This window comes from Schistocerca nitens, chromosome 1, assembly GCF_023898315.1.
Source record: "Schistocerca nitens isolate TAMUIC-IGC-003100 chromosome 1, iqSchNite1.1, whole genome shotgun sequence".
NCBI classification, from domain to species: domain Eukaryota; kingdom Metazoa; phylum Arthropoda; class Insecta; order Orthoptera; family Acrididae; genus Schistocerca; species Schistocerca nitens.
In genome coordinates this window covers 1,153,357,001-1,153,381,293 of record NC_064614.1, presented here as the reverse complement: position 1 = coordinate 1,153,381,293, position 24,293 = coordinate 1,153,357,001, and the positions used below count along the sequence as shown (strand labels likewise).

Sequence of the window (24,293 nt, the reverse complement as noted above, 5' to 3'; positions counted from 1 at the left end):
GGCTATCCGGGCGGGCTTATGTAAGTAGTACTATTATTCATATTAAAGTGTCCATAGCTTAGGTCTACTACAGAAAAATAAGTTTTGCAGTTAAGTAAATATTACAGAAAAAATAAACATTACAGGAATTAAATATTACAGAAATTATATTATAGAAAAATAAATATGTTTACAGAAATAAATGGACAGGATCACAAATTAAGATCTGGGTACGTATCTGAAAGTTACAGTGAGTCTGTCTTACATTGACTGGCAGAGGCATAGAAAAGTAAGTAAATGATTTTTTATCAGAATTTCTTTTTGTACTATTCTCGATTATGCAGAGATTTGCTGACCATGACTTGAGTTAGAGAGAGCTGAGTTTGGTTGCTATGTCTTATGATGTTTACCCAAACAGCATAATTTTTCCAAAAACTGAGAGGTGGGCAATTATTCTGGTTAGTTACATCCCATCCGCGTAAGAAGTGATGGAAGCGGATCCAATGATACACGCCCACTGAGGCATGCTTCCAGTGGCTCCGACTATGAACATCCTCTGCCACCGCAATATAGGTTGCCTGGTGACAGCTACATAGCCTACCTCTTCGTTCTTCGTCACTCTTCGACAGTTTGCTCATGCGTTAGTAATGGGAGCCTCATACTATACCATACTCTTTAGTTTGCTTCTGGTACTAGTTGGAATTTATTACCGTTTGTTCTTTTGTAAAATTTCTTTGCAGTGCTTCGAGAAACTTACAAATTACGTAAAACTTCTGATTACTGTATTTACGTTTTCGCTTATCATTTCTGCCACAGCCTGCCGGCGCCAAGGATGTATGTCATGATGCGGTCACTGTGCTAAAAACGCAAGCCATATAGCACCCGCCCCATGTAACCTGCGGGCCGTACAATACACCCTCAGGTTAACAAGAAAACGGGGCCTGGTTGTGTGAGGGATTTCAGAGAAATGCTACTCTGAGCGTGCAAAAGCTCAGAATCCGTCTGCAGATAACATCTTTCGTTGTTGTAGCAAAACCACTACTGACAATGAATCTATTATTTGGTTGGTCGCTCGCCAAACCGATAGCGAGAGAATAGGACTTTTTCCTTCTTTTTTCACCACACTGGCGAAATCGTGCAGATGGGAAAAAACACGACCTATCACTGGCAGGCGGCCTCTGAAGTACGTCCTGAGGTACGACTTTTTAAACTTAGAAGGGCGGTAAAACTGACTGGGAGAGGAGTTTATAAGGACCCGATGGAGGACTGTCGAAACACATTACAAAATTATATCACTAGCCAGTGTGGGCGGCAAGCTGGGTGATTGGTTGGAAATATTAGGCGCGCAAAGAACTGTCGTTAGGCATAGAGGAGTGCGTGTTTATTATATTCGCAAACTTTTGGGCATGGAATGCAGAGCAGGACATCCACATACATTTGGTCATGGAGTCCGGAACAAGATACGTTTGGGGTCTAATTTTCGGACCCTGACATTCGGAGACGGGCAGACACAGAGGAGAACACGCAGGACTGGCAGAGACAGAGAACTCTCTGAAGTTACGCCACTGTGGTTCGGCATCGACCATCGCTGCTTACGGTAAGAATACACTGCAGTGCCAGCATGGTAGGCGCAGACACGTGTGATAACTTGTTAACTTTTACGGCAGCAGCGAATCCTCTGTCCGTCGATGTGCCCCAGTAAGATCATTGTCCTTATTTTCCTCACTCCTTGCAGTCACTGCACACCTGCCATATATTTTCGCAATTTAGTAACAAAGATCGTAAATTGTCGTAATCAAACTTCCACCTCCATCCATCTCAGAACCTTACCAACAAATAGGTACTGTCATCAATGTGACCATTATGTACTACCTGAATTAAAACTGTCAGCAATGAATTTTTAAGCCCTTCAAGATTTGTCAGTTGCGGAATAAATTATAAATACACTTTACTCGATAATTTTCGTTTCGTAATTCATGATTAACACCTCTATATGTAGGAGTAATAGAAAGTGTTGTAACCTGTTGTGACCGCTAGCGGAACGGTCTCGGGGTGGCCGAGAAAGCGCGGCGGGACCAAACGGAGAGCGGCCCGTGCACAAACAAACTGACGGAAAGGACGGACACGAAACAACGACGGACGATGGAGAAAGACCTTACGACGACAACACGAAAGGCGCAACGGAGTGACAGAGACAACCAAACGAATCCAAGACGTCCACCATTAACGAGATCAAAGTACGATAAACACGCTGTCTTGTCGAGGCGATGTGTCTCGACTCCCGCTACGATTAGACTCGCCGGCAGAGCATAGGATGGGGCCCCTCCACGCCCACACCAACGTGGTGACCAAACCAAAAGTTCTACTGTCACCTCCGTAAACATGTTAGTTTTTGAATCAGGCGTAACAGGATGCGGGCTGTGATGTTGTCCATGCGTCTGGGTAAGATTACTCATTAACATGGTCCATCATGAGATAGAAGTGGTCGAAAACGATTGAAAGGTAGCGGTTGTAAGGGCAGAGCAAAAAAAAAAAAGTGCCAAGGCAAGAGCCAAGGGAAAAAAACCTCTGCGACAGTAGGACGGGTAGTAAGGGCAGTAGCGGCTTGCTATCTGCGACAGTGCATGCAAGGTGTGGTTGTGTTAGTTCGAGGTATCGTGCATTGTTGCCTTTGTCGTTGTTGGAGCTTGTTGCGGTGCTTGCTGCAGTTGCTGCGTCCCTGCAACAGTTCAAGGTCAAGGTCGTTGTAGATTAGTGGGCGATCGGTCATAGATCGGCTCACAGACGGCGTAGGGGGTGTGTGTGGCTGGTTTGCGTGCTGTGTACAGTACGGTTTCCCTGCGGTTGCCTGTTTTTCGGCTAGTCGCACATGTGGGTTTCTAGTAATAACTGTGTTGCAGGGGCTCGCCAGTACTGTCGTGTTAGCGTTCTATAGACCATAGATGTTTAGTTCCTAGCCAGTAATGTCTTTGGTCTGTTATGCTTCCATCTATGGTTGTGGTCGTAGTTACCCAGAGAAAGGATAAACGGGTTGCGCGAGTGTCTCGTGGTATTGTACAGCCGTGTGGATCGCCGGCAGAGCGAGAGGCCAGTTCTTAAATACTCTATCGGGAGCGTCGCTATTGGTTGCTGGAAACACGTGTTCCACTGTGGCGCCCTCACACTACATGCAGGTCAGTACGCGCGCGCCGCCACAGCTTACGGCGCAATGGTGCAGAGACCTCTAGGGGTCTTCGACGTCCATGACGTCTGGTGAGGATTCAAATTCCGCGGCGCGCGGAACCAGAGAAAGATCAGTGAGACCGAACTAGGATGCAGCACTCAGCGGCGCGTAACATATAGCGTTTTATTAAATTCCATTGCGTAACTTAATTAATCAGCACTGGCTCCTGAAGAGTGAACTGCCGGCGAAACTGCATCAGCCAGGTATAAAACCGTATGGCTCGTGGGATCTCGCAAGGTAACTGGTACCAAAATTTGTGAATCTATGATGAAAAGTAGATTGTACAGTCCGATTATTTGAAGTTTCGCTTAATTCCATCACTTTGAGACAAACGATTACCTATGTGCCTTTTATGCAACAAAGTGCTAAGCATTAACGCCGTGAAACAATCCACTCTGGAGGATCATTTGGAAATGTGTCACCCTGGTAAACCAGTTAAACACACACACTCCATCTTCAGGCCACAAGTGGCCCATCGGGACCATCCGACCGCCGTGTCATCCTCAGTTGAGGATGCAGATAGGAGGGGCGTTTGGTCAGCACACCGCTCTGCCAGTCGTTATGATGGTATTTTTGACCGAAGCCGCTACTATTCGGTCGAGTAGCTCCTCAATTGGCATCACGAGGATGAGTGCACCCGAAAAATGGCAACAGCGCATGGCGGCCTGGATTTTCACCCATCCAAGTGCCGACAACGCCCGACAGCGCTTAACTTCGGTGATCTCACGGGAACCAGTGTATCCGCTGCGGCAAGGCCGTTGCCTGATAAATCAGTAAAAAATATGAAATACTTTGAAGTACACTGGCGGAAAAAAATAGCAGCATCAAGAAGGAGTTGTGCGATAGCAACGAAACTTGTTAGGCGTATTTCTACGTCTGAAAGACGATATCTATTCAGATTTCAAGCCAGGGGTATAAGAGTAGCGCTAGTAGCGCCACTATGAGAATGCAGACTAGGTTTGCTTTAAATACGCGCTGTAAAGGTCGTTAGCGTTGGTTACCTTTGAGATTGGGCGTGGTGAGTTGATGTTAGTCAAGAACGTTATTAAGGCCACAGAGACGCCATTTTCTACACCTCACTGGGTTTAATTGAGGTCGTGTAATAGGCTACGAGGCGCTGGATGTTTCTTCTGCGATATCGCAGAAAGATTTGGCAGTAACGTAGCCACTGTACGTAACCGCTGGCAGCGATGGTCAGGAGAATGTACGGTCGCGCCACAGTAACACAACGCTCTGTTAAAAATCACATACTTGAAGGACAGTTCCGAGCCAGACGACCTGTAGCGTGCACCCACTGACTCTAAACCACCGCCATTTGCAACTTCATTGGTGTCAAGCGAGAGCCCATTGAAGCTCAGGGTGGAGGCCTGTTGTGTTTGCTGATGAAAGCTGGTTCTGACTCGGTGCCAATGATGGCCGTGTGTGGGTTATAAGAAGGCAGTTGAGGACTTGCACCTGAACGATCTGTGTGTTAGCCACACTGGACCTACACCTGGAGTTGTGGTCTGGGATGCGATTCCATACAATAGCAGGAGGACTCTCTGCTGTTGTAAGCCAACAAGTTCTACACATTGTCGACATGTTGCCTTGGCCTCCGCGATCACCAGATCTGTGTCCAATCGAGCACATGTGGAACATCATCGGATGACAACTCCAGCACAAAGGACATTAATCGCCCTGATATTGACCAACCAATAACAACAGCCATGAAACTCCACCCCACAAACTGATCCGGTACTTCAAATGGTTCAAATGGCTCTAAGCGCTATGGGACTTAACATCGGAGGTCACCAGTCCCGTAGCCGGCCGCGGTGGATCAAAAATGGTTCAAATGACTCTGAGCACTATGGGTCCCCTAGAACTTAGAACTACTTAAACGTAACTAACCTAAGGACAACACACAGATCCATGCCCAAGGCGGGATTCGAACCTGCGACCGTAGCAGCAGCGCGGTTCCGGACTGAAGCGCCTAGAACCGCTCGGTCACAGCTGCCGGCGATCCGGTACTCGTACAACACAATGCATGCCCGTTGCAATCAACATTCTGGCGGTTACACCAGTTATTAATGTACCAGCATTTCACATCTGCAATGGCTTATCTCGCGCTTACATTAACCCGTGATTTTGCAGCGTCAAATGCATTCCTGAAATTTCCCAACTCTATGTAACTTATTTTTTGGTGCTAAAATATTTTTCGTCAATGTACATAAAGAAAAGCTTCTGAAGAGACCCAGAGTAAACAGCATGTTCGCTTCAGTGTCACAGAGAGAGAATGATGGTTTGCAGACGTCACACAGTATCTTGTTGCTTATTGCAAAATCTGGGGAACCAGAACTATTAGGGAACAGCTAATTTTGCAAGCCACTGAAGAGGTTTCAAAAACTGTTCTGCATAAGCCTGCTTATGATATAATCAAAAGAATTCCTTTAAGCAACAACACAGTTCACAGACGTGTTGATGAAATGGGACAATATTGGAAGCATCTTGTGTAATTATCTGCAGAGGGCCCCTTTCTCCATATAACTGGACGAATCAATTTTCCCTGGTAATGAAGCACTGTTATTGGCAAGTGTTTGCTTTGTTTTGGACCAAGAAATCCATGAAGAACTGCTCTTCACGAGAACAGTGACAACAGAGAAAACATATAAAAACCTTGGCTAACTAAAGGAATAAGAATATCTTGCAACCATAAAAGAGAACTGTATCTAACAGCAAGAGGGAGTACTGACCCCGAAATTGTTCAATATTATAAAAACTATTGTGCGGTACTAAGAAAAGTTATTAAAAAGTCCAGAAGCATGTGTATCATGTCTGAGATCAGTAACTCTGATAACAAAATTAAAGCAATTTGGAATATTATTGAAAGGGAAACAGGGCAACCAAGAGCGCAGGAAGACTTTAGTGCCATCAAACTGAATGACAAGTGTACTAACAAACAGTCAGAAACTGAAAATATTTTCAATAATCATTTTTTAAATGTTCTGGAGAAAATAGGATCTAGATCTTCACTAGAAGAGGCAAGGCTACTAATAGAAGAGGCCATACCTGTGCAATTTGAAACAACTGCATTTCCACCAACCTCTCCCCCTGAAATCAGTAAAATAATAAATTCACTGAAAAGTAAAAGCTCTTATGGAATTGATGGCATTTCCAGCAAGGTACTTAAAGCTTGTTCCCCACAGATAAGTAGGATTCTCAGCTACATATGTAATAGCTCTTTGGAGCAGGGTGTTTTCCCCGATAGACTGAAATATGCCATTGTAAAACCATTGCATAAAAAGGGGGATACGTCGGATGTCAACAACTACCGCCCAATCTCTCTTCTGACAGCTCTATCAACATTTTTTGAGAAAGTAATGTATTCAAGAGTAGCCTCCCATATTTGTAAAAATAAAGTACTAACAAAATGTCAGTTTGGTTTTCAGAAAGGCTTTTCAACAGAAAATGCTATATACGCTTTCACTGATCAAATATTAAATGCTCTGAATAACCGGACATCACCCATTGGTATCTTTTGTGATCTCTCAGAGGCCTTTGATTGTGTAAATCATGGAATTCTTTTAGATAAGCTACATCATTATGGTTTGAGGGGGGCAGTGCACAAATGGTTTAATTTATACTTAACTGTAAGAATGCAGAAAGTTGAAATAAATGGTTCATGTAATGTTAAAACAACAGCTGATTCCTCAAACTGGGGGGCTATCAAGTATGGGGTCCCACAGGGTTCGGTCTTAGGTCCTTTACTGTTCTTGATATTCATTAATGACTTACCATTCCACACTGATGAAGATGCAAAGTTAGTTCTTTTTGATGATGCTACAAATATAGTAATAACATCCAAAAACCAAGAACTAAGTGATGTAATTGTAAATGATGTTTTTCACAGAATTATTAAGTGGTTGACAGCAAACGGACTCTCTTTAAATTTTGATATAACACAGTATATACGGTTCCGTACAGTAAATGGCACAACTCCAGTAAATATAGACTTTGAACAGAAGTCTGTAGCTAAGGTAGAATTTTCAAAATTTTTAGGTGTGTCCATTGGTGAGAGGTTAAACTGGAAGCAACACATTGATGGTCTGCTGAAACGTCTGAGTTCAGCTACGTATGCTATTAGGGTTATTGCAAATTTTTGTGATAAGAATCTCAGTAAATTAGCTTACTATGCGTACTTTCATTCATTGCTTTCGTATGGCATCATATTCTGGGGTAATTCAGCGTTGAGCAGAAAACTATTCATTGCTCAAAAACGTGTAATCAGAATAATTGCTGGAGCCCACCCACGGTCATCCTGCAGACATCTATTTAAGGATCTAGGGATCCTCATAGTAACCTCACAGTATGTATATTCACTTATGAAATTTGTTGTTAATAATATAACCCAGTTCAAAAGTAATAGCAGTGTGCGTAGCTATAACACCAGGAGAAAGGATGATCTTCACTATGCAGGGTTAAATCTGACTTTGGCACAGAAAGGGATAAATTATGCTGCCACAAAAGTCTTTGGTCACCTACCAAACAGCATCAAAAGCCTGACAGATAGCCAACCAACATTTAAAAATAAATTAAAAGAATTTCTAGATGACAACTCCTTCTACTCATTGGCTGAATTTTTAGATATAAATTAAAGAAAAAAAAACCAACTTAAACATTAGTGTCATGCAATATTTTGTGTAATGTAATATCTTGTACAGACATCTTTTATTAACTTGACACGTTCCACATCATTACGTAGTGTCGTATTCATGATCTATGGAACAAGTATTAATCTAATCTAATCTAATCTACAGGCACTAAAGGTGAGTCATTATTTAATGTTTTGAAAGACTATATCATACAGAACGTACGACAGTCGCTCAGCATCTCTATCCTCAGCCGAAAACAATGCTAAGGAATGCGAAACGTTACGTATGTATTATTTGAAGTCTCCAGAGGGAGCGCGCCAAGTTTTCGTCACTTCCGACAGATGCTGTAACTGCAGGACAGTTTCAAAATGGCGTCTGTAGGTGATGTACGTTACAAGCAACGTTCCGTCATTGAATTTCTCACTGCAAAGAAAGAAACTATGGGGAATATTCACAAACGCTTGTGCAAAGTCTATGGAGGATCTGCTGTCGACAGAAGTACCGTTAGCCACTGGGCAAGGAGGGTGATGTCATCAGAAGGCGGTTCGGCGGAACTCCATCATTTGCATCGGTCAGGGAGACCATCAACGGCTGTCACAGTGCAGCGAACTGACGTTGTCATTCGCGAGTGCGGACGCAAATAGGGTCTGTAGATAAAACACCATTCTTTCGTGCATGAATTCTCATTATGTTCAATAGAGAATTGTTGAAGGAGAAAATGCAGTGCATTAATTTCTGGACAACCCTCATAACATCAGCAGCAGCAGATGGAGCACCCATCACCTTTGGGGGTTTCGTGGATTCATGGGCCAATTAAAACAAAAAAATTAATGAACTGACAACTATGCATTACTAATTTAACAGATTTGTTTACTATATTTAATGAAGTTATAGGGTGACAGTGTGAATTTGATCGAAAACAAAGTCCATCAATTCAGCTCTTCTTGACCGAATTAAACTAATGAAGCAAAACGTTGCTCGGCGCGAATTTTTCCAGTTTTCCAGTCTGTGACAGACAAACTGCCAGGATTGTGATGTTTCAACCTATAACACATAAATGTCCTACACACAGGCTTTGAAAGTATGTTTGAAGATGTTGTAACTATGGAAATACCCTAGTAGATTACCAGCCACACTGTGACACTGAAAAACTGGATGCCACATTACAGTCAGAACTAACTGTATTAAGCACTAACGAAGAACTTAAGGTACATTCTGGAAAGAGGTATTAGCACTTCTGGCTTCAGAGAGACATACCTACTACTTACCATGTATTACAGACTATTGCAAGACGCTTTTTGATAACTTTTCCATCTTCGTACATCGTGGGACGGAATTTCAGTGCAGCTGCTAAAATTATTACAAAAATAAAATAAACTATATAAAGGCACATTTGCATGCCGAGCGTGAGTTTCCGCGGAAACGCGAAATATTAATTAAATAAATAATCAGTGACTAATAAATAAAGCCTATGGCACACAACTGCAGCGCTGTGTCGCTGATAAAGACAAAAGAATAATTACGTTACTCTTATGTCTGTTTAAGAGAGTAGAGAGCTCAGGTAGAAGTGGTGCGAGAAGCACGTATTTTATTTTATTGTCTGGCACACCGCCATATTTTCATGTTATAGAAGAATACTGCGAGTTGCAACCACACTAGGCACTCGATTCTGTAATGAATTTATATTTATAAAAGTAAGTAGGATTATGAACTGTAGGCTATTTCATTGAATATATCTGATTTAACTAACTGTTTAACCTTTTATGTTTAGTAGACAATCACCTCTGTACGACGTATTGGCATGGCTGGCAAAACATTGTAATATTGAGATTAGATCATGAGTCTGTACCTACCGCAGCAGTCTTTGGAAACGATTTAATTACGAAGTCCGATTATTTCAGTTTTCTTTCACGGTCAACTACGAGTTACATTGCCTTTTCCAAATAGCCATTGTCAAGCGTCTGATACCAAATAATTAAACGTCCACGTTCCAGATAAGCAAATACCAATTACAACCAATCATCATACATACAGAATAATTAATCATTAATATTTTATTCCATTTTATTTTTATTTATTTTATATTGGCGACCGTGACAGGACTTGTTATTTTGTCATTTCTTACATTGTTCTTTTTGTTTCATGTCAAAAATCAACTTTCTGGACCTGGACGTGAATGTATGAGAGATAATGAAAATCTGAAGATATTTTCCAATTCTAAAGTTTTGCCGGAAGACGCAATGAAGCTTCCAGCAAAATAAGGTAAGACGCAGCATCTTTGCATTAGCAGGCTTGACCAGACGTATAATTCAGTGTATTAGCTTTTCAGTAAATTCTGTAGTGTTTCTTTCGCGCATAACAGTTTTCAGTAACAAATTTCATTCTTAGCACTTTTTCCTAAACAATAACGTATCCAACAATACCAATACACGAGTGTACAATATGGCCGACTTCTGTACGATATGATGTAACATGGCCAGCAGCCATTACCAATAATCTCAAATTCAGTTTATATTTTTAAATTAATGGGACAGCCATTGTTGCTACGAGCGATTCATGCTCAACTGCATTTCATTTTAAAATCAGTGTCAAATATTTTCTTGAAACATAAATCACGTGTGGCATGGTAATGACTAGAAATCAATACGCAAAAATGGAACAGCAAAGACGTACTATTCAGACACAATCCGACTCGGACGAGAGACAAATGTTAGAAAATGACTTTACGACAGCAACCGGTAGTGACGATTTATCAAACATTGACGCAAGTGTTGACGGAAATTTTGACAATAGGCCGTCCACCACAAAAATTTCAAAGTCTCAGTCAGAGCCCATGTTAATGCATGACGTCACGTCTAATGACGCGGCGGGGGCACAGACGTTGCAAACGGTAAACATTGCCGACATGTTACAAATGATAATGAAACAGAACGCCGAAAACATGGCAACCTTACAGACACAAAATGACGAAATTAAATCTGACCTCATAGCACTCAAGACGAGTAATGACACTTTATGTAAACGTGTGGAACTTATAAACGCCACACTGACCAAACAGATGACTGAACTCAGTACTAAATTTTCCCAGCTTAATACGACACAAGAAAAGACTACAACTGACGTAGCACTTTTACAGACACAAGTAAAAAATCTTAATGTCACGTGTGAAGTTCTTACTGAACAAATTCAAACATATCCTTCAGTACACGACAACCTTGAAAAACGAATTACTGACGTACAGAATAAATTTGACAATGTTGAACAACACCTGACTGACATCTTACAATCTGATGCTACAGCTCATTTTCAAAACATTAATAAAGAATTTCATGATTGGGTAGTGAACAAAGACAAACATTTTGATAGATGCCTACGTGAAAATTTACCAACAATTGTGCACGACTCCGTAGCGCAATACATTACTAATAACAAACAGCTGATCAGTGACGCAGTACAATCCGTCACTGGACCAATGACACAATTCACCGATCGACCACAGTCTGAATGTAACGAAAATATCAGTCAAAATGTACAGTTCAGGAACCAATATACATTCGAGTATGACACACACATACCGCACACGACAAACACACAAGAACAAAACACACCACGACTACAACACATACCACGAGGTGCAAACACAAACACAAGCTATTATCATGGTAAACCACAGCAACATTATTGTAATTACTCGCCAGCTGAACATTGCAGTAATTACAGTGGAACAAATCCATATCACAATGCGAAGGAAGAAGAAAGCTTAATGAAACACAGGCAATTTCAGATTTTTATCCCACAAAAACGAACCATTCATCCGGTGATTTTTCTTAAATCTTTTAGTAACGCATTTCCACGCACTTGGAGTGACCGGAAAAAGATTTCATATATTGTCGGTTACATCCAAGGCGATGCAGCTGTCTGGGCATACAGTCAAGCTGACGTATGTACCACGTACAGTGAGTTTGAGCGTGCTTTTCTGAACAAATTCTGGTCGCAATCCGTCCAGGAGCGACTCAGAAGACAAATTCTAGAACCTGAAACTTTTAACAGTAAAAATGGCAACTTACGCCGATATTTTGAAAAATACTTGAACATGGGACACTTTTTAGACGAACCAGTCGCAACACGCGATATACTCCGTGCGTTGAAGGCCAAATTGCCTTTCAACATAAAAGAAAAACTCCTACATATCCCGGATGACGATTCAGATTATTTTTTAACAGCTTTAGATTCGGTTGACATGTTACTTGAAGATCAGCGCTTCGCGCGGCAAAACAGCAGCCACAATGTTTACACTAGTGGAATGCAAAACATGCAGGCTTGCCAACTCAATTCTGGCGCGCCCACAGTTGGATACGCGGTACAACAAAAACAGCAAACTCACATGCCGTCTCAATACGGAAATCAAAATCAACACGCGTATTCCAATACAAACAATAGTTACAACAGTAATAACACTTCATGCGGCAATCCATACAAAAGGCACCGCGGTAATAACTACAGCGGTAACAACGGATACATAGGCAACAACAAAAACACAAACAGAAACAGAAATAATAATAATAACTACGAGCCAAGACAGCGTCAAGGCTGGACTCGTAACGATCAGTACTTTCATTCAAACACTGCTTTAACACAGCAGCCACCAGGACAAAATTGGAGCATACCTTATGACCGACAGGTAAGTTATAATGCGCAACAGCAACAACAACCGCAAAAGTTTGGAGATCACAATAGGCAATATCCGAATGTGAGTATAATAGAAATGACACCTGACACACAACCTCAACCTGTGTCAGTACCTAGTACAAATGCTAATCCAACAAACTAGAAACAGTCACTTCTATGCCCCAGGTCGTGGCTGAGGAATTCTTGGGGGGCGACTTCAATGTTAATCAGTTATTTGACACCACAGTTGAACATCAGAATAATGATATGCCGAATAATTCTAAACAAAAATTACCTGTTTTATTTATAAGATACAACCACAATAACAATATATCAGATGAACTTTTACAAGACAGTACACAATGTCGTTCAAACACAAATGAAATTGTTTTAGCATCTACCACTGGTGTAGTAGGTGGGATTCCAACTACTATTATTCTAGATACAGGTGCAGCTGTGAGCGTTTTGTCTTTTAATTTCTATAAAAAGATGTGTGAATTGGAACCTGTGCCTGAGTTTCCTGCCCAAAACTGTAAAATAACTACTGCACTAGGTAATAAGTCATGTAGGGTTACGAAGAAAGTTTTTGTAAACATTAAAATAGGTAATGGAACCGTACAATGGCCATTCCTGGTTGTACAAAACCTTGTGACAAATTGCATATTAGGAATAGATATTATGAGCGAGAAGGACTGCATTATAGACTTCTCCAAAGGTAAATGTATTTTAAATGATAGAGGCAGTGTAATTATTATTGATTTGGACAGGAGAACTCTTAAGCATGACAAACACTGTACAGGGTACAAGGTTCAGTTAGTACTTGACAATGACATTCAAGACACGCACACACACTCATTTGACACAGAGCTAATGGACTTGAAAACATTGCTTGATCATAAGATAAATGAAGCTACAGCTCTCAGTGCACATGAACGTATAAAACTACAGGAAGTGTTATCCAAATATTTACAAGTTTTTGCCAAACGAATAGGTGTTATCAACACGTATGCGTACAAGATTGAAGTTAAGCCTCACAAGATCTTCTACCACAAGACATATAACGTACCGTTATCTCAACGACCTGCTGTGTGGCAAGAATTAAAACAAATGTTAGACTGGAAGGTCATTGAATCATCCACCTCACCTTACTGTAGTCCTCTACTTGTTGTCAAAAAAAAAATCAAATGGAAGCATTAGGTTAGTGTTAGACGCACGAGCAATTAATGAAATAATTTTACCAGTTCACACAAAACCCGAAAATTTAGAAGAGCAATTACAGAAATTTCTAGATGCAAAGTATTTTTCCACAATAGATCTCGCTAATTCATTTTGGCAGGTGAGTATCACTCCTGATTCTCGGAAATATACTGCATTTATGTTCGGGGGGCGAACCTATCAGTTTTGTGTTCTACCTTTCGGACTGAATGTCAGTTCTGGGGTATTCATTACAGCCCTGGATACCGTGCTTGGCGATGATTTAGTTGAGACAGTCACACACTATGTTGATGATATACTGATAGCTACACAGTCTTGGAATGAACACCTTGACACACTTCAAAGAATTTTAGAAAAATTTGCACAAGCTGGAGTCACAGCCAATCTTAGAAAATCAAAGTTTGGTTGCAGTGAGATAAAATATTTAGGACATATCATTAATTCACAGGGCATACGTCCTGATCCCAGTAAATTAGATGCTATCAGAAACTTTCCTAGTCCTCGAACTAAAAAGCAGTTAAAATCATTCCTTGGGCTATGTTCATTTTTCAGACGTTTTTTGCCACAACCACTTTTGAACAGTAAACATCTGCTAAATCTACTCAGAAAGAATCAAGTTTGGATCTGGTCGGAACAGTGCCAGAATGACTTTAATACAATTAAACATGCTTTAGTGAATGCAAACATATTGAGCCATCCAGATTTCAATTTAGATTTTTGTATGACTTGTGACGCTTCACGTACTGGTTTGGGATGTTGCTTATTTCAAGTTGTAAAGAATAAAGATAAGGAACAGATAAGAATTATTGGGTTTGCGAGTCGTACTCTATCTGAATGTGAGCGTACATACTCCACTACTGAGTTAGAAACACTTTCCATAGTATGGGCATTCAAGAAATTCAATTATTATTTATTTGGAAAACATACAGTAATTTATACCGACCACCAGGCCCTGACATTTTTGTTAACTTGTAAACTTGTACATCCTAGACTATCACGATGGGCAGTTACACTTCAGAACTACTCTTTTGAAATTAAGTACATAAAAGGTAAGGACAACACCATTGCCGACGCTTTGTCTAGACTTCCACAAGGTATGAATGAAACCAACAGTGACTTAGAAAATATAAATGACTACAGGATTCTCTTAATGCAAGACAAGCAGTATCACCAATATTATATTGATATGTGCAGAAACATGGCTAAATTACAAAAATCTGATCCTCACTGGTATAAGATAATAACATTACTGGTAGAAAAACACAATCATCCTTTGACTAAGTATTACAAGTTACACAATGATGTGTTATTTTATCGCCGACATTCAAATGCTACTAACTGGTGTGTATGCATTCCCAAAGAGTCTGAACGTAATCTAATTTGGCACACACACTTAGTTAGGGGTCATTATGGGACGAAGAAGTGTTTAGCAAAGCTCAGCACATACTGTTATTTTAGCAATATGAGAAGAAAAATTTACAGGGAACTGAAAACATGTGTCATATGTCAAAAATCAAAACCTCAGAATTTATCCACAAAGACAGACTTACATTCTATTTTACCCAGTAAACCCCTGGAAATTCTGTGTACTGACATCAGTGGACCGCATCCAGCAAGCTCTGGAGGCGTCAAATATATCTTGGCTTTTTACGATATATTTTCTAAACATGTAAAACTTTATGCTTTAAAATCCGCCACTGCAAGTGCTATAATACGAAGATTCTCAAGTGATTACCTGACGCACGTGGGAAAACCTAAAGCAATTCTGTCAGATAATGCAGCATACTACTCTGGGTACAAATGGAGAAATTTCTTGAAGGACAATAACATTAAAAGTATATCTATTTCAAAGTTTAGTCCACAATGTAACGCGACTGAGAGACTTTTCCGAGAATTAAACCGATTCATGAGGACCTATATTTCATCAAAACATACTAACTGGGTGTCCTACCTAAGTCTTTTCGAAGACGTACACAATAACTTAAATATTTACGATACAAATTACACACCTAACGAGATCATGTTCAATTGCAAACAGAACGATCAGTGGATAGAACCATTACCTAAGTTGTCAGACAAGGAAATCACACCTGAACAGAAAATAAAAGAAGTTTTGACTACGCTGACACATCACGCACAGATACGAAACAAACATCACAGAAACATAATAAAAAGAAAACAAAAATTCGAGGTAGGAATGCTTGAACTACTTCGTACTCATCATAAATCTGTAGCACTCAAACGACGCAACGCTAAGTGGCGTCTGCTATATGAAGGACCTTATATAATTGTTAACATACCGCATCCTGGTGCGTATTTGTTACAACATCGTAGAACTAACAAAATTATTGGGCTATACGCACACCGAGATCTTAGAGCATTTCATGCGGAATAATGTCAAAGTCACATCCATCAAAACATTGCTAAGCAACTCAAAAAAAAAAACTCTGTTGCTACAACACAGATAGTAAGTAGTATAGAAATTTTCATTTCAGCGGTTCCAGTGACGCAGTTGAAGGCAGAAGAACTCTTCTTTCAGCGTGCGCCACCACCTGGAAGACGGAATATTAAAATAAAATTCATGTTTACGTAGCAGTGAATGATATATTAATTTTTTCACGGAACATTTGTGACTGTAGGTATCACTGACTTGGTATGACACCTGACGAACCGACAGACGTCATCTGTGAAGCGAACTTTTACTTTGAGAAATAGATTAGACGCACATCTCTCAACACGAAAAGCATCTATCAGTAGTCAAGGCCACACAGACACTATACACACACGCACAAAACGCGAGGAATCAAACATTTTCTCTCTTACTGTTTTGAATATTTATTGAGTAGTGAAAATGCCTGGTCTTGCCTACTGATGTAATGAATGTTGTGTCTAACCTATCTTAATTTCAGATGACATCACAAAATAAACATCGATAAAATCCCAGCAAAACCCTTAAAGAGGACGTAATTATCTGCAATTCATGTAATCAAATGTGACACAATGTAATAACCCATAGCTATGTAATAATGATGTAAACATGTTTATGTGCAACTGTATTATATTTATGCTAAGAAAATATGTGACCTGTGTATGTATGATTACTTATATTTTCACTGGACTCGCATTCGGGAGGACGACGGTTCAATCCCGCGTCCGGCCATCCTGATTTAGGTTTTCCGTGATTTCCCTAAATCACTCCAGGCAAATACCGGGATGGTTCCTCTGAAAGGGCACGGCCGACTTCCTTCCCCATCCTTCCCTAATCCGATGAGACCGATGACCACGCTGTCTGGTCTCCTTCCCCAAAACCAACCAACCAACTTATATTTTTTTTCTTCTCTTTCAATGATGTATAATGTAACTGTTACTATGTAAAAGAAATTTGAACAAAACGAGTGCCAAAAGGACATTGCATAGTGAACCATTGTTCACGGACATTAATGAACATTACTAACTCTGCAACTACGCAGAAACCTATGTGAAAGAAACTGTTAATGACATTCATTATGCATCGTACCTATGTAAACGCGATGAACCATTTCTTTGATTAATAACTACGAACATTTAGGTGAGCTATATTCAGCAAAAAAACTGAAAATGTGAAGTGCATAATTCGTGCATCGTCTAGTGACAATACTACAGTACCTAACTTCAAGATGTTAACTGGATTAAATGGACACAAAGTGCCTGTCCAGAAAACAACACGACGGGTGGAAGAATTTTGGTTGGAACTTCAGGGAATGAAATGTTCTCGAAATGTGACGGACACTCTTACCTGGACTGTCCAAGGATCCACGCCAGCTATGTACCGTCCGAGGTTCTGCAACCAAGCTTCCACAGAATGTAAAAAACGAACTGCACGTGGACCAATTACTAACGGGTCACGTCAGATCTGTAATAAACAATGCCTTTTTGTCACAACGAACTGCATCACAACGACTATAATGGAAATGGAAATGGACACGCTTATGTTTTAATCACGTTGTTATACAACGATGATACTAACCTGTGAAAAAATTATTGCGCAGCAGATGAATATGAACTGTAATAACGACACGATGTGAATAGGTCGACGCACCTGAAACATACGGACATTTTTCTTTGGAGTATTTCAAAACAATACTATGTAACTAAGAACATTCAACAATCTGAGTTGTATTGTGATATAACAAATATTGTAAATTTAAAACTAAGTTACCTGTTATAGAATGTAGTCTTCATATGTAATCTTGGTTGAATATTTTCTTTGTGCAACGACTAAGATACGCGCGCACACGAACAATATGAACTGCATTACTGTGCCGCGTGATCTAACTGTATGATATAACGGCACTGCCGGAGTCACACAGACGCTTCTGCGCATGCGCGCACTCTATCTGCCAACATAAGAACTTTTACGGCGCACCCGCGTCATTCAAATTTTGTATATAATGTGTATAATGTGTGTAATGTAAGTCATGTGAATAGTTGTAGATAACTTAGATTTTCTTGTGCCTTTAGGTGAATTGCTCGCCTGCAGGTGTGTCCTTTCGCCTCGCAATTCAGGGGGCAATATAAAGGCACATTTGCATGCCGAGCGTGAGTTTCCGCGGAAACGCGAAATATTAATTAAATAAATAATCAGTGACTAATAAATAAAGCCTATGGCACACAACTGCAGCGCTGTGTCGCTGATAAAGACAAAAGAATAATTACGTTACTCTTATGTCTGTTTAAGAGAGTAGAGAGCTCAGGTAGAAGTGGTGCGAGAAGCACGTATTTTATTTTATTGTCTGGCACACCGCCATATTTTCATGTTATAGAAGAATACTGCGAGTTGCAACCACACTAGGCACTCGATTCTGTAATGAATTTATATTTATAAAAGTAAGTAGGATTATGAACTGTAGGCTATTTCATTGAATATATCTGATTTAACTAACTGTGTAACTTTTTATGTTTAGTAGACAATCACCTCTGTACGACGTATTGGCATGGCTGGCAAAACATTGTAATATTGAGATTAGATCATGAGTCCGTACCTACCGCAGCAGTCTTTGGAAACGATTTAATTACGAAGTCCGATTATTTCAGTTTTCTTTCACGGTCAACTACGAGTTACATTGCCTTTTCCAAATAGCCATTGTCAAGCGTCTGATACCGAATAATTAAACGTCCACGTTCCAGATAAGCAAATACCAATTACAACCAATCATCATACATACAGAATAATTAATCATTAATATTTTATTCCATTTTATTTTTATTTATTTTATAACTACAAATAGAAGGATTAAAACAAACAAAGGACCATCTGCGTGTAGGACTCGACAACTGATGGTTCCGTACAGACTTAATTATGTATACTAACAGTTCAGCCATTCCGGGAATCGAGAATCTGGACAATTTTTGCCTGTTATCGACATTGGCATTGGCAAATATCGCTCTCAGAGGTTTCAAGACTTTCGAGAATTTCGTAACTTTAGTAACATAAATGTGACATAGAGTCATGCAGGAGACAGGGTAGCCATTATTATAATAATCAATAATTCCGCATTCAAGCCGAGTGAGTCGCAATGGCAAAAGACAAACATCAGTCAAGGAATGACTCTATTGCTCATATGATGCATTTCAAAATTTATCCATTATCAGATTTCCAGGAGCGATTCCCACACGTAGATATCGGGTTTCAAGTTGTATATGAAGCCAACATTCGCAGACTAGTCTGCGAATAAAGCAATAAAGTCATTACTTGCCTGATGTTACACTTTTACCATTGCGAACCAGTCAGCCTGAATGCAAAACTACCGATTGCATTAATTCCAAGTTTGACTTTGAATAACAAATGACAAAAGATATATCTTTCTCGTGTGGTATAATTAGAGATTTACATTTTTCGGATTTTTTCCTTTGATTGTGCTGTGCAACCATCCTTCTTGGCGAATTTCGTGATTCTAGGCCAATGGGACGTACCCTGTAGGTTTTGATAAGTGAATATGCGAATATCAAAATATATGACATTAATGGCCGTATCTTTTGACTGAGACACTCGTACAACGAAGTGATTTTATTACGGGTTCCGTTTTTACTGACTAAGATACAGAACCCTAAAAACATATTGGAAATCACTGATCGAGGAGATTTAAGATTAAATCTAACTGAATTCAAGCCATATTTTCAAAATTTGCTGATACAGTGTCAGGATCATGACTCCTGTTAGAAGAATTTATGTATGGATGTTACTAGATCTGCGTTCTGTGTCGTTTAAATTAATAAATGGATAAAACGTAACATTATTCTTATTTTACACTTTTGCACTCTACGCTGACTATAGTAAAACTAACAGAGTGAGCAGCACTTTATCAGATGTGTGGAACTCTTCTTTTAATTTGATGCTATTAATGCTTTTAATTTATTTCCAGAAAAGTCAAGAAGACAACAACTGTGACCGTCATGAACACAAGTCGTAATGAAGATCATAAAACATCGAGTTTCTCAATACGTACAATCCATTGAAGGAAAGATATGACGTAATTATGAATACTACTGTTACCTAGGTCAAAATATGTTTTTTGCCATCTAACCCAAATACGAAACATTTGCTCAGAATTTTTAGGATGCTTGTTTCACGACCAACACTCATTCTCCTGTGTTGGTTAAGCTTGTTATTACAATCACGGCCTTTAATTTAAAACTGGTGTTTATGTGTCAGGTTGGTTACCAAGCACTGCTGTTAATTTTATCGTATGGTTTCAATAAACTATGTGAAAATGTAATTCTGGAAGGTATTATTATCCACTAGACACCTATCCCTAGCAGTGATACGTAATATAATTTTGAATAAAATAATTTTGGATAGTAGGCCACTTCACTGTAAAACACAAAGCCGATGTTTCGACCAACTTTGCTGCAGTTTTCTTCAGGGCGTTTAACTGCCCTGAAGACGACTGCAGCAAGTAGGTTGAAGCTTTGAGTTTTACAATCACAATAGTCGTGGAAGCCTACGAACTTATACAAAATGACAAATTTCTAAACTAGCGTATATGCAGAGTCTGCGGTACCAATAAATTGTGCATCAGCAACCTCTCAGACGTAACTTTTAGTGCATATGAGCACTTAATAAAATGTCGGTCTGGCTAGCTACTTAAAAATGAGTGTTGAGATATTACCTACATTTTCAATACATCCAACAGGGACACGGATATTTGACTTCATGTGCACAATAAAGCCAAAGTAAACATAAGCCTACGTAACTGCCTGTCCTTTACTCATGTATATAATCATCTACTATTTTCAAATTGAAAATTCTTTAAACTATTTGAAACAGCGCGGGTCTAGTACGTCTTTTGTAATTTATTCCTTACTTCCGTAAGTTCCCTTAGAATCATAACCTGTTCTGGAACGACGTAAAATGTATTTCAACCTGAAAATCTGTTTAAAAGAAAGGCTAAACTATATGTCCAACTGAAGCAACAGAATAAAATAAGTTATGATCTAAAGTGTTTGTGCTATATTCCTATTTGAACGATATACCTCATTCCGCCAACTGCACACAACACACAATGCTTGATGCAAAATCAAATATTTGCTCATAGCGCAATAGAGTAGCTCAAGTGGAAAGGAACTCTTCCTATTTAAATTTCTGCATCCTACACTGTTGGCAGTTCTGTGTAGGTGTCAGTTACGTGATTTTATTTCGGTGATTACAAAATAGAGTCGAATGTATGCTCTGGGCAGCCGAGGCAGCAAGTTCATGGTGACTCGGTCAACCGAGTAAATGAATATAGAACATGCTGCAAACCGCGACAGGGAGCTTATGTGTCTGAATTCTCATCCACTGTGGCGCAACGTTGTTATGATAGAAAAATGAGTCACAAGAGGATTCGGTCGTCTATTGGATTGATGATAGGTTCATATACTTACGGTCTGGGATCGATTCCAACTTCTGCTGATGATTTTGGCTACGCCATGTGAAGAAGGTACAATGACATTGTGGTCTGAAATTCACGTTAAACATGATATTCCTTCTCTACCAAGTAGACGTTAGGTTGAACCACAATAAAGTCAGGAGTCGCGTCACGTAGAAACTCTGTCACCAGTAGCCTTTCTTATACTAGTTATTTATTTCTAGTGACGAAACAAATGCTATGTAGGGTCACAGGACACTTATTCGATTTTTTATTTGAGCTGTATGTCGATAAAATTGGTTCTGAACTGGGAATGCAACTCAGACCGCCCTTAACGCGGAATTTGATCCCTTCGTGACAATACAGCTCGACTATAATTTGTTGTTTGTTCAAAACTGAGGATTCCTCAACATCTCCACATATTGCGCGTGAATAGGTTCGAATCCTGGCCCGCCACTAAAGTTTTCATTATGTATTATCAAGTTCTAGCATGAGAACACCTATCTGCTGGTGGATAATAATTTAGATTTTTAATGTATTTTTATTCGTTGTCAACACTAACGATATCTGGCGTTTTTGACGCCCAGTGAGACAGAACTATTTGCGAGATCACTGTAAGTTCAAATATGTTATTCCGAGCTGCTGGTGGAGAAAAATTCGGTAGCTGACGTCTCTTTGTGTGAAGTCAACAACGGTATGTGTGGGGTTCGATTCCTAGTCAGCACTGAACTTTTCGTCATATTATTTCTAGTTCAAACATGCTCACATGTCGCTGCTGGTGCAACAAACCCATATTTAACGTTCGTTTTCTCTAGAGTATAACAGCGATGGATGCCAGGTTGGAGTCCTGGGAAGGAAAAAGTTAATGTTTCGTCTCGTCATTTCAGATAAAACATCTAGCTACTGCCGAGAAAATCCGATATGTCACAGTTGATTGTGCTTCGATAACAATCCGATTAGGTTCTTGGTTCGAGTCCCTATCCAACAAAAAGCCTTACCTCACGGCATTTCAGGTACGTCACTTGTGAAGAAGCAATATTTAACACCTTCGTAGTTCGTTAACAAGGAGAATACATGCTGGGTAGGAATTCGCGTCCGTTAAAATGTTTACGTTATGTGATTTAAGGTTGATATTTGCTAACTGATACTGCCTAAAATCGAGGTATATCACTCTCTGTATGCCTAGTCAGAAATTACTGTTAGTTTCCGTCAGCCACGAAGTCTTTGCTTAGTCTGCATGACCTGGGTTTGAATCCATATGCAGAACGAGACGGTTCGTCGTGTCATTTGAAGTTTATACACATTCTCAACTAGCTGCTCGTGAATAACTTAAATTTTTAATGTCATTTTGTGTTAAACAATAAGTAATGAGTTCGTTACGTTACTTTGACGAGGAAATCATGAATACGACGAACTTACTACCTGCATTACCTATCTGACGTAATAATGAGAGTGGTATCATTTCAGGTATGTCATTTATTTTAATAAATGTGAGCTTACAAGCCTTAAGGACAGTCTTATCTGTGATAAGGGATTCCCTGATATTTGTAGTACCTTGGTATTACTTTATATGTTGAGTTATTGCGATACAGAGCAGTGTTTTCTAGTGGTGACTTGTTGGAACCATTTTCAATAGTCAAACGACTGTAGCGAGGAGCGATTAGAGGACCTGCTAGACAGCTGCGTTATGTGGGTTGCATGCGAATCAGGTGAAATGCAATTCAGGTCGTTCGGATACTTTTGAGCACGACTGTACATCTGTAAATGTTTAAGTGCGATTAAAAAAAAATAGGTGAAGGCAATAAATGTGAGGTGCTTCACAAGCAGACGAGGAGGATTATTTACCGCATTTATAGCTTCTTCAAATGTGAATTTGAAAGCAGGCCTCCTAATGTTGACAGTTGAAGACCCAAGGCCGGATCCCAGAACCATCAGCAAGAGTAATGTAAAGAGAACTGTAAACGAAAGTGTCAGAGCTGTAAGTACCGTAGAAAAAGTTGGTTTCGAGTCGCCTGGAAAGCATCAAAATTGCAAGGAACCTGTAACACAAATGGATGGTTTTAACAACGATGTTTTAAAGTGCTCCATCTAAATGATAAATGCCCGACATCACAAAGACGTGTTACAATTATGCAGGAGAAAAATAGCTTCAATGATAAACGCTACATCCCATATACAGATGCACGATACAAGAGAAGGAGGTAGTTCAATAGTGTATTACCTTGATGAGACAATATCTGCTGGAAAACGAGTGATGGTACTGGCGGTTTTAAAGTTTCCAAAGGAATTTTTGTCATACCTTGCTTTGAAATCAGTTATTGCCAGTTACAGTTCAACTGTTACAGAGAAAACACCAAGTATAAACACCAGGAAAGCGGATATTTTTCCCTGGCTTAAAAATAAAAATATTAAGAACAGTATAAACCAGACTCGTGACGATCTCCTGCATCTCTTTAATTTATGAACGTCACGTGAGAGAACGTACAAACGCAGTTTTGCGTTTACCGATGTGTGACTATCATTGTGGCGCTATGGAATTAATTTGGACAAAGGATAAAGCTATGGGAGAGAAAAAAAAAGCATTCGAGGTAACATCGACTGAATCACTTGTGCTTGAGCCAATAGACAACATCCCACGTGTAGTGTGAGCACAGCTGTGTGGCATGCAGACAAGCTTCAGAAAGAATAATTTGA

At 39.8% G+C, this 24,293-nt stretch overlaps 1 protein-coding gene across 1 annotated transcript in view; it reads left to right on the top strand.

Moving 5' to 3' along the window:
- Positions 1 to 20,394, top strand: part of LOC126232768 (probable glutamate receptor) — a 128,834-nt gene extending 108,440 nt beyond the window's left edge. The window contains exon 8 of the mRNA XM_049942819.1: positions 20,115 to 20,394. Coding sequence (XP_049798776.1) covers positions 20,115 to 20,208 — 94 coding nt within the window. The 3' untranslated portion in view covers positions 20,209 to 20,394. The remainder of the gene's footprint in view (positions 1 to 20,114) is intronic.
- Positions 20,395 to 24,293: the final 3,899 nt, after the last annotated feature.